Consider the following 11961-nt stretch of genomic DNA (forward strand, 5'->3'; position numbering starts at 1 on the left):
TGCTGTTCTTCTTCTCTTCGATCTGCCGATGGATTTTCAGGTGTTTGCAATCTTTAGATAAGCTATCTAGCTGATCTCCGGCTAGCTGAAGCAGACTCAGCTTGCTACTTCTCCGCCATCTTGACTCCTCCCCCCTTTCTGCTCATTTTTAAATTGGATTATTTGTTTCTCGGCTGTTGAGTTCTATGAGTTCTTTATATATTTTGGATACTAACCCTCTATCAGATATGTCATTGTGAGTGTCTTCTCTCATTCTTTAGATTGCCTTTTAGTTTTGTTGGTGGTTTTCTTCACTGGGCAGACGCTTTTTATTTTGATGTAGTCCCAATATTTTATTTTTGCTTTTGTTTCCCTTGCCTCAGGAGACATGTCTAGAAAGAAGTTGCTACCTGTTCTCTTACAGGATTTTTATGGTTGTAGGTCTCACATTTAGGTCTTTAATCCATTTCTAATTTATTTTTTGTGTGGTGTATGAAAGTGGTCCAGTTTCATTCAGAAGAATGTTGCTATGCAGTTTTCCCAACATCATTTGTGGAAGAGACCATCTGTTTTCCATTGGATATTCCTTCCTGCTTTGTTGAAGATCAATTGACCATACAATTGCGGGTTTATTTCTGTGCTCTTTCTGTGCTCTTCTGTTAAACTCTGTGTCTATATTTTTTCCAGTACCATACTGCTTTGTAATATAACTTGAAGTCAGGAATGATGATGCCTCCAGCTTTGCTTTTCTTTCTCAAGATTGCTTGGGCTGCTCGGGATCTTTTGTGCTGCCATACAAGTTTTAGGATTATTTGTTCTAGTTCTGTGAAAAAATGCTGTTGCTATTTTGATAGGGATTGCTTTAAATGTGAATATTGCTTTGGGTATTAGAGACATTTTAACAATATTTGTTCTCCCACTCCATAAGCATGGATTATCTTTCCATTTCTTTGTGTCACCTTCAAATTCTTTCATCAGTGTTTTATAGTTTTCAGAGTACAGGTATTTCATCTCTTTGGTTAGGTTTATTCCTAGGTATCTTATTTTTGGTATAATTATAAATGGGATTGTTTTCTTAATTTCTCTTTCTGCTGCTTTGTTATTGGTGTGTATAAATGTAACAGATTTCTGTACATTGATTTTGTATCCTGTGACTTTACTGAATTTACCAGTTCTAGCAGCTTTTTGGTCTTTTGGGTTTTCTATGTATAGTATCATGTCATCTGTAAGTAGTGAATGTTTTAATACTTTTTTACTCATTTGGATGCCTTTTATTTCTTTTTCTTATCTGATTGCTGTGGCTAGGACTTCCAGTACTATGTTGACTAAAAGTGGTGAGAGTGGACATCCTTGTTTTCTTCCTGAGATTAGGGGAAAAGGTCTCAGTTTTTCCTCATTAAGGGTGATGTTAGCTGTGGGTATTTCATACATGGTCTTTATTTAATGTTGAGGTATGTTCCCTCTAAACCTACTTTGTTGCAAGTTTTTGTCATGAATTGATGTTGAACTTTGTCAGTTGCTTTTTCTGTGTCTGTTGAAATAACCATATGGTTCTTACCCTTTCTCTTATTGATGTCATGTATCACACTGATTGATTTGCAAATATTGAACCACCCTTGCAACCCAGGAATGAATCCCACTTGATTGTGGTGAATGATTTGTCTAATGTATTGTTGAATTCAGTTTGCTAATGTTTTATCGAGAATTTTTGTATCTATATTCATCAGGGATATTAGCCCATAGTCCTCTCTTTTTTTAAATTTCTTTTTATTATGTTCAGTTAGCCACTGTATAGTACATAATTAGTTTTTGGTGTAGTGTTCAGTGATTCATTAGTTGCATATAACACCCAGAGCTCATCACAACATATGCCCTCCTCAATACTCATCACCCTGTTACTCCCACTCCCCACCTACCTCCCCTCTGAAACCTTCAGATTGTTTCTCGAGGTCCATAGTCTCTCATGGTTCATCTCCCTCTCTGATTTCTCCCACTTTGGATTTTCTTCCCTTCCCCCATGGACTTCCTTCCAGGGGGAGGGGCAAGAGCAGTGGGGGACTCCATTTCAACCAGGCCCCTGAATTTAGCTGGATATCCACCAAGCCATTCTGAACACCCATGAAATCAGCCTAAAATGTAGAATTATATGTCTGCCCTCTACGGTGGCAGAAGGTCATCAGCTGGGAGGTACAAAGGACAGAGTTGTGATTGTGTGGACAGATGTAGTTCTCTTTTTTAGTGGTGTCTTTATCCAGTTTGGGTCAGGATAATGCTGACCTCAGAATGAATTTGGAAATTTTCCTTCCTTTTCTGATTTTTGGAATAGTTTGAGAAGAATAGGTATTAACTCTTCTTGAAATGTTTGGTGGAATTCACCTGTAAAGCCATCTGGTCCTGGACTTTTGTTTGTTGGGAGTTTTTTTGATTATTGACTCAATTTCTTTGCTGGTTATCAATCTGTTCAAGTTTTCTATTTCTTCCTGTTTCGGTTTGGTAGTTCATATGTTTCTAGGAGTTTATCCATTTCTTCTAAGTTTCCAACTTGTTGGCCTATAGTTTTTCATAATATTCTCTTTTGCTTATTTGTATTTCTGTGGTGTTGGTTATTATTTATTCTTTTTCATTTGTGGTTTTATTTGAATCCTTTCTCTTTTTTCATTAACAAGCCTGGCTAGAGGTTTATCAAATTTACTGATTTATTTCAGAGAACCAGCTTCTGTTTTCATTGATCTTCTGTTGCTTTTTTTTTTTTTTCAGTTTCTTTATCATTTATTTCTGCTCTATCTTTATTATTCCCTTCCCTCTGCTAGCTTTGTTTTGTTCTTTTTCTAGCTCCTTTAGGTGCAAGGTTAGGTTGTTTGAGATTTCTCTTGCTTCTTGAGGTAGGCTGTATTTGCTATAACCTTCACTCCTTAGAACAACTTTTGCTGCATCCCAGAAGTTTTGTACTGTTGTGTTTTCATTTTCATTTGTTCTCATGTACTTTCTTATTTCTTCCTTTATTTCCTGGTTGACCATTCATTGCTTAGTAGTATGCTATTTAACCTCCATGTATTTGTAGTCTTTCCAGATTATTTTAAAGAAACTTTTTTAAAGTTGGTGTACTTTAAAGTGCTTTAAAGTTGGTGGCTTTAGAGTATCAGTTCCCATCAGTGCTGTGCAGTGAGGTTCTGATCAATATCTATGGTTGCTCCATCTAAATATCTCTTTCTAAAGTAAATCTCTCATATGAACAGGAATCTAGCTAATTGTCATGTGATTCAACACATGTGGAAGTTATTTTTCAAGGGGAGGGCGGTAGATACAGACATGTCCCAATTTGCAAGGTGGCAAAGCTGGTGTAAGTACTGTATAACAATATTTGTATCCTGTGACTACTTGACAGTTTTCGAAGACTTTTCATGTATGCCACCCCCCACTGATGTGTATAATAATCCTATTTGTAATTATAGCACCATGTGTTGAAAAGACTTTCTCTTTTGAATTGCCCATGTACCTCTGTTTAAAATCACCTGACCATGCTTATAGCATATTAAGAAGTAATATATATATAAATATGTATATATATATATATATATATATATTATAATATTAACAAAGGATGGGGGAGGAAATGGAGCTATATAGAAACAAAGGCAATTATGATACGGTTTCACTCATTTGTGGAATATAAGGAATATTCCAGAGAACCATAGGGGAAGAGAAGGAAACATGCATGGGAAGGAATCAGAGAGGGAGACAAGCCATTGGAGACTCTGGACTCTAGGAAACAAATTGAGGGTTGCAGAAGGGAGGGCAGTGGGGGGATGGGGTAACAGGGTAACGGGCATTAAGGAGGACACGTGATCCCATGAGCACTGGGTGTTATACGTAACTAATGAATCATCGAACACAACATCAAAAACTAAAGATGTGCTATATGTTGGGTAATTTAACTTAAAAAAATTTTTAAATAAAAAAAAGGAAATGATATTAGGGAGTAACTTGAAGAAATGAAGAGTACCAGAAATATTAAATATATAGGTTAATATGGTTTTTTATCCTTTTCCTCTTTTTTTTTTTTTAAGATTTTATTTATTTATCAGAGGGGGGTTGGAGAGAGCGTGCACAGGCAGACAGAGTGGCAGCAGAGGCAGAGGGAGAAGCAGGCTCCCTGCGGAGCAAGGAGCCCGATGTGGGACTTGATCCCAGGACGCTGGGATCATGACCTGAGCCGAAGGCAGCTGCTCAACCAACTGAGCCACCCAGGCGTCCCCTTTTTCCTCTTAACTTTTTAAAAAGATATAAGATTGTATAAAGCAATAATTATAACCCTGTGTCATTGAGTATATAATATATAGGCACGATATATATGACAATAGGAGCACGAAGGAGGGAGAAAGGAATGAAACTGTTGGAGTCATTTCTATAGTTTGTTAGAATTAAGTATTAATCTGAGATTAATTATGATAAATTTGGAACTACTGGAACTACTACTTAGAAACTTTAAAAAGTATGGTTAAAGAAAAGATAAGGAAATTAAAATGCGCTAGAAAATGTCTACTTAATAAAAACGAAAGTGGTAAAGGATGAACCAAGAAACGAGAAAGACATGTTATATAGAGAGAACAAATAGCAAACCAGCAGATATAAATCAACAATATCAATATTAATTTAATTTAATTTTTTTTATTTTTAAGATTTTATTTATTTGTTTGACAGAGATCACAAGCAGGCAGAGCAGCAGGCAGAGATAGAGGGGGAAGCAGGGTCCCCACTGAGCAGAGAGCCCTATGTGGGCTCAATCCCAGGACCCTGAGATCATGACCTGAGCTGAAGGCAAAGGCTTAACCCACTGAGCCACCCAGGTGCCCCTCAATATTAATTTTAAATATGAATGATCAAGTACTTTAGTCAAAGAGCAGAAGTTGTGAGATTACATATAAAAACAAGATCCAACTATATGCTCTCTGTAAGAGTCACTTTACATTCAGAAACACCAATTTTGGAAAAGTTTCAGCGATTTCTTCTACACTGCTAGAGTCTGAATGTGTCCTCCAAATTTCATACATTGAAATCCTAACCACCAAAGATGATATTAAGAGGTGGGATCTTTGAGAAGTCAAGTCATGAGGGTAGAGCCCTCATGAAGGGAATTAGTGCCTTATAAAGGAACCCATGAAGATCCTTCCCCTTTCACTGTGTCCTGTGGAAGGACACAGTGAGAAGGTGCTGGCTTTGAAACAGGAAGAGGACCTCCACCAGAACAAGAACAAGGTCAGGGTACCTTGATCTTGGGCTTTCCAGCCTTCAGAATTGTGAGAAATAAATTTCTGTTATATATAAGCTACCTAGTGTGTGATACTTTGTTATAGCATCCTGAATGGTAAGACCTACACCATTTTCTTTGCTTTCCTTCTGTAATTCCACTTATACATGTTAAGCTGATACTGTACCAAAGGCCTCTGATGTGTTTTTTTAGATTCTTGTTTCTCTTTTTATTTCAGTTAAGTTTCTTGTGACCAGTTTTCAATCTTACTAAGTCCTTTCTTTGGTCTGTATCTAGTGTATCATTAAACCTAGTCAATACTTTGAGGATATATATATTTTTTAATTTTAGAATGTCAGTTTTCTTTAGAATTTTCATTTTTCTACTTAAATTTTTCATCTTGTTACTCATTTTCCTCGATATTCTAACATTTATAATGCTTATTTTAAGTATCTTTAGCTATTAATTCCAACCAACATCTCAGTTTTTCAACAACTTTAGTTTTTCTGAAGGTCTTCTTATATTGACTTTTGCTCTTGATTATTAGATACCTTTTCTTGCTTCTTCACATAGCTTAGACTTGTTCACTGTACCCAGATACTGTGTGTAAGTAAAAGACTGATGTTGATGTCCATGCTCCCATGGAACTCATCCTTCCTCTCTCTGGCAAGTAGGGTCATGGCCTGATTTAGGCAATCTAACCAGAAGTCAAAACGAGTCATGGCTGAGTTGCAACTTTAGTTATCCCAGTTTTCTTCTGGTTTCAGAATGGGATCAGAACGCTCTCTTCATCAGGGCTTTGTGATTAGAGCTTGCTTGCTATTTTCCAGTTCCTTCCCCAGCTTCTCATGCTGTCATGTCACTTAAATGCAGTTTAAGTCCCATAAGGGAGAATTGGTGAACTGGAGGGACTGGTGTCACTCTGGATTTCAGTCCACGATGCTAGTTCATGCGTAGCTGTTCCCAGTATTGATGGTTTCCTTTTGTCACAGTGAAGTTGCTTGCCCATGACTGGCTCATTCTTCTAGCTACTGCGCCTGCACACAGCATTTGCCCTTAGAGATAGAAGTGGCTTATCTCTTGGTCTCCACTTACCTGGAAAGGGCTCATTTCTCATTAGAATTTATTTCCTTTACCCTTCTTTGTTTTTACATTTCTTTGATGTCTTTAAAGAAAAATGTCATATTTTTTAAGCAAATCGGGTTTTTTAATTCTTTGTTGTAGTAGGAATAGTGGTCTTTGATTTCTTCTACATTCTTTTTTTTAAAAAATTTTTATTTATTTATTTGACAGAGAGAGAGATCACAAGTAGGCAGAGAGGCAGGCAGAGAGAGAGGGCGAAGCAGGCTCCCTGCTGAGCAGAGAGCCTGATGCGGGGCTCGATCCCAGCACCCCGAGATCATGACCTGAGCTGAAGGCAGAGGCTTAACCCACTGAGCCACCCCGGCGCCCCGATTTCTTCTACATTCTAATTAGAGGTAGAACCTCCTTCTCTGATAATATTGGGGAAAAAAAAGTACACTGCCCTTACAAGCATTTCTTACAATTCTTACTTTGAACCTTTTTTACAGTATGAAATGGGGGTCAGCAAACCTTTTATGAAAGGGCCAAGTAGGAAATATTTAGGCTTTGTGGACAAAATGGCAAAATCAAAGCTATTATGTAGGTACTTATACTGCCATTTCAAATGTACCATTTACAGATCTAGAGACCATTCTTAGCTCAAGGGCCATGAAAAAACCGATGACTATGGTATACCAAGTTCTGTTATGGAGAAACAAGTGATAAAATGTTTTGATGAACAAAAAGCAAGCAAATTTCAGGTACTTTTAAGAAATTGAATTCTATGGAGTTCTTTGGTATACGACCTACTGTGGTATCTACAGTAGTAAGTACCAAAAATGATAATCCTGATCTGTCAAGATAGAGCTTTTATTTGGTGTAATAGAATTACATAATAAACTTTAGAAAAGTATTTGTCAGAAATATATTTAGCCATACGAAATCTTCATTCAGAAAACCTCACTCATTCACTCTGCCCAAGTATTCTACTACAATATTGGGCATATTGGGCAATTTTTTTTTTAGCTTTGATACTCAAATGGGTATAATGCAGTGGAAAACAGACACTTAGAAGTATGAATGCAAGGTAGTGTATAACATAATGTAGGTTCGCACAAGCTTCCTCCGTAGGGTAAGATACATAACTTGGCCTAGAGTTTGGGGTAAGGTGACCTGGAAGAATTAGGAGAGATGATGATGTTTCTTTAACTCTTGAAAGGGAATTAAGATTTTGCCAGGTGGAGAGATTTTATACATCCGGTAAATGTTGCCTGACATTTATGCTTAACTGAAGTATTACCATATTGTTGACTTGACTCACTCAAGGTCATTTTAGAAATGCTTTGACTCTGAGGGAAAAAACTTAGAAATTCAGTCTCTCCTTAAATAATTACATGTCTGTGTAAACTTAAGTAAGCAGCCTTTTGTAACTGTTTTAACAAACTAGTTATCACTGTATGACATATTATAAGTGATTAAGTGAGAATTTAGCACAAAAATTTAATTTCAGCTTATCTAGAAGTTTCTTGCTGCTTTTAAATCACTGAAATCTCTGGTCTCTGCTACAGATTTTTTTAAAAAGCATTGTAATTATTGTAGTAAGAATACTTCAAAGCAGAGATTTTTTTTTTTTAGATTCTTTATAAATTCAATAGCTAATAGGATGGGTGAAGAGTGACCATAGAAATTTTACTAAGTGATGGGAAATAGAACTTAAGGGGATAAATTACACATTTGCTAAAGAAAAGAAGAGTATTGAGTTATTTACGTATTCAGTTTTAGCATGTTAATGTGCCAGTAAATCTTTTTCCAATTTCTGGAGAATTGGTTAGTTTAATGGGAAAAAAACCAACAAAATCAACTGATCATTTTTTATTTGTCTTTTTAAGAAAGCTCCTCTGGAGGTTACACTTTACTGAATTATTGAACACAGGCTTTGTAAAATAGGTAATAAGGATTTTTAGTTTATAGTAAACAAAAGTTAATAGCACTTGGAAGTATATAGGAGATACTAGATTATTTTCCATATCAAGCAAACTGTAAGCCTTTATAACATTGATGCTCAATAGACAACTTTACAAGAAAAAGTTTTCTCTCTCCATTTTTCTCTTAGCTTTTATTAAGTATCAGATACATACTGAGAACCATGAAAATGTCTATATTCATAAGTCTGACCTTAGAAATACTGAACAGAAACAACTACCTACAGAAAGATCATCATCACATCTTTATTAGTACCTTCTCCCCACAAGAGCCCTGAAAGAACTTTATAAGGATCGGGAAATAATTGGGTAAATTTTGAGTCAATAGATAACATATAGCCATTTAAAGGTGGTAGTGATGGACACCATATGGAAACATAGAAATGTTTATTATCTATTTTCTTTAAAAGCAAACCCCAATAACATGTTCCACCATATGCTACCAAGTTGGAAAATGAATGCCCAGTATCCGTGGGCCATAAGTGAACTGGATATTGTTAGTGCCCCATTCTGTAGGTTCCTGAACACAGTCTGCTTCTTCCATGTGTGATGCTCAGGAGAGAGGAGTAAATCCTAAAGAGGACTGAAAGTCAGTAAATGTCTCTTATTTGCAGGATTTTCTACATGAGACAACTTTAGAGGTTTATATTTGAGCCTTCAGACATTTCCTTAGTATTATGGATATAATGTTATTGTCTACCTCTTCCCCAAGATTTTACAGCATTTGATCTTATTAATGATTGAGTGACTATGAATCCTAAATATACTGTGTTTGTTTGTTTGTTTGTTTGTTTGTTTTTCAGGATAAGGGAGATTTTGAAGGCATCTCGGAAATTGCAAGGTGATCCAGATTTGCCAATGTCTTTTACTTTGGCCATAGTGGAGTCTGATTCCACAATAGTCTACTATAAACTTACTGATGGATTTATGCTGCCAGACCCTCAGGTCAGTTTTGAGCAACTGTCAGTAAACAGTGAAAAAAAAGAGGAAAATAATGACATAAGTTTAAGTGTGAATCAAGCCATTCAGCTTCCTTTGCAATATGAAAATTCGAAAAAATAATGATCTGATTTTCACACCTCAGAAATTTGGCTGTTTTGTTTAAAGTAATATGTTCCTAGTTTCCACAAAAATAATTAGACCCTTAGTCTCCCAGAGTACTTCATAAAGTCATGATATTATTTGATAATTAACTGAGGTGGGATGTAAAGGCTTATAATAGCTTTAGCCAAAAGAACACTTCTTTAGAAAGTGTTAAATTGGTTGACATTTTGACAGAAACCTTTTCACGAAATAAATGTGAAATATGATTTCCTGATATACTTTGTTGGTGTATTTGGTATAATTACATTAAATATCTTTCTGATTTTGCTTTTAAAATACCTTATATATTGGGGGAAAAGTCCATCCTGATCTTTTTTTTTTTTTTTTTTTTTTTTATGTTGCAGAATATTTCCCTTAGAAGATGACACCTGTACTCCCTGATGCTCGCTGTGGGATTGGATTTGAGACCCATCAGCCTGGTTCATCTTTTATCTCAGAGATAGTTAGGGTTGACTTAGCTGGTCCCATTCCATAGATTTTTTCTTTTTGAAGAATAAAACTTTCCCAGATAGAAGAATTTTTTGTTCATAAGTATAGGGTAGTTGCTCTAAAACTTTTTTACCTGGACACAGTTTAATTACAGTTATATACAAGTTGGTGCTTAGGATGTGTTCAGAGAGGTGGAGCACATGTTTCTTCTCTCATCCCCCACCCATAGCTGCCTCATTGTTCCTTGCTGTCTCTGCTAACACATTGTTGAGACTGTCACCTTTCTCTAATTCAACCCTCTCAGTGCCTTTTGGCCACTTCAGGTAGCCCGCGATGGCATTTCTTGGACACATGGACACCTGGAGAGTTTGCTCAGTCTGCTTTTAAATCCCCATTAGAAAGTAACAGTTTTCTTTCCATTGGTTTTTATGTGGCATTTACTGTTGACTTTAAATCAGAAGAAAGGTATGCTTATCCAGAGTATAAAGTTACATACATGCTAGATTCATAGGGACCAGAGAGGTGCTACTGATTAATTACTTCCTACCTAATAAAGGAAGTACTAGGCCTTGCTTTCCATTCTTATCACCACCACCCTTATTATATCAGAGTTAGAGTATTACAAGAAAGATAGTAAGGGACAGTGTCAGATTTAAAGACATCTTTATTAAATAGACTCAGTTACTCCACTTTTGTGGAGTTACTCCCAATAACTCCCAATTATGTTGCCTAGAGTATAAAAATTATATGCACAGAGACATTCTAAGTGGCATTAATTATAATGGCCAAAATAATAGATCCCTTAAAAGTTTTAGGAAGGGGTCAGCAAACTTTTTCTGCAAAGGGCAGAAAAGAAAGATTTTAGTCTTCGCAAACCATATAATCTCTCTTAAAACTTCTCCAATATGCGTTTATAGTACAAAAACAACCATAGACAATATGTAAATAAATAGGCATGGCTGTGTTCTAGTAAAACTTCATTTACAAATGCGTGGCCATAATGTGCCAACCCCTGGTAAAGGAAATGGTTAATAAACAGATAGATAGCCAATGAATGGTATATTATATACTCATTAAAAATTAATAATAAATGAAAAATTAGAAAATATTTAATTAGAAAAGCAAGCTATGAATGGGTAAGGTCATGGCTGTCAGCGACACACCAAGCATATAGTAAAAGGGTGACAGAGTAAATGACTGTTCCTATAATAGGGTGGCAGAGCAATAAATGGGTGACTTCGTCTTTCTTTAGTATTATAATTTTTTCTTTATTTGTATTACCTTTTTAATAATGTTTTAAAATAAAAAATAATCTTGAGATCTGTATTAGCTATCTGTCATTGCATAATATTACCACAAAGTTAGTAACTTACAACACCCATTTAATATCTCAAAGCTGGGTCCTTTGTAAGGCTGCAGTCAAGCCAATCTCCTCTGAGGCTTGTCTGGGCAAGAGTCAGGTTCCTCCCTCATGGTTCGCAGCTTTCTGTTCCCCATGGGCTTTGGACTGAGGGTCTATTTCTGGGGGGCCATTGGCAAGAGGCCACCCTCAACTCTTTGCCATATGGGCCTTGCCAGCACATCTGGTTGCTTCTTCGAAGCCAGCAAGGGAGACAGTTTCAGCAAGATGGATCTCGTAATCATACTATGTAGTCAAGTACATCCTGTTCTCTTGGTTAGAAGCAAGTCACAGCTACCTACTCTAGAAGACAACAAGAACAAGAATGGAAAAATGGCAAAAAGTGGAAACATTATAAAATGGTGTAAAGTATCATTCTTGGTCTGCAGTAGTTCCTGACTGCTTTCCTTTGATGATATTTGAATTTCACATTTATTCTGATAGAGTATCTTGGCAATTCTTTCAGATTCCCTCTGCTTTCCCAGAAGGTCTGAAGATGTACCCATTCAGAACGATGTATGTTTCTGTGACTCTGGTTGGCACTTTGCAAATCTAAGGATCTTAAAATGGTTTATGATCAATTCTTGGGGTCTCTGCCATTTGATTCCTTTTGAGGCTTTTCATCACAGTGTGAGAAAAACATTCTGCAGTCTGTCTGCATTCTCAGAAAGAAATGTAAGGCTTAATGAATGTTAGATTTGTATATCCAACCTGGTAACCAATGAGTCCCTAGGCAACTACAAGACCTGAAGTATCTT

General features: G+C 36.3%; 1 protein-coding gene across 1 annotated transcript in view; it reads left to right on the forward strand.

Annotated features, from left to right (window-relative positions):
- Positions 1 to 11130, forward strand: part of TSEN15 (tRNA splicing endonuclease subunit 15) — a 40087-nt gene extending 28957 nt beyond the window's left edge. The window contains exons 4-5 of the mRNA XM_059412762.1: positions 9075 to 9216; positions 9720 to 11130. Of these exons, the coding sequence (XP_059268745.1) occupies positions 9075 to 9216; positions 9720 to 9740 (163 nt within the window). The 3' untranslated portion in view covers positions 9741 to 11130. The remainder of the gene's footprint in view (positions 1 to 9074; positions 9217 to 9719) is intronic.
- The last annotated feature ends 831 nt before the right edge of the window (positions 11131 to 11961 follow it).

The sequence above is a fragment of the Mustela nigripes genome, chromosome 10 (genome assembly GCF_022355385.1).
Source record: "Mustela nigripes isolate SB6536 chromosome 10, MUSNIG.SB6536, whole genome shotgun sequence".
In the NCBI taxonomy this organism is placed as follows: domain Eukaryota; kingdom Metazoa; phylum Chordata; class Mammalia; order Carnivora; family Mustelidae; genus Mustela; species Mustela nigripes.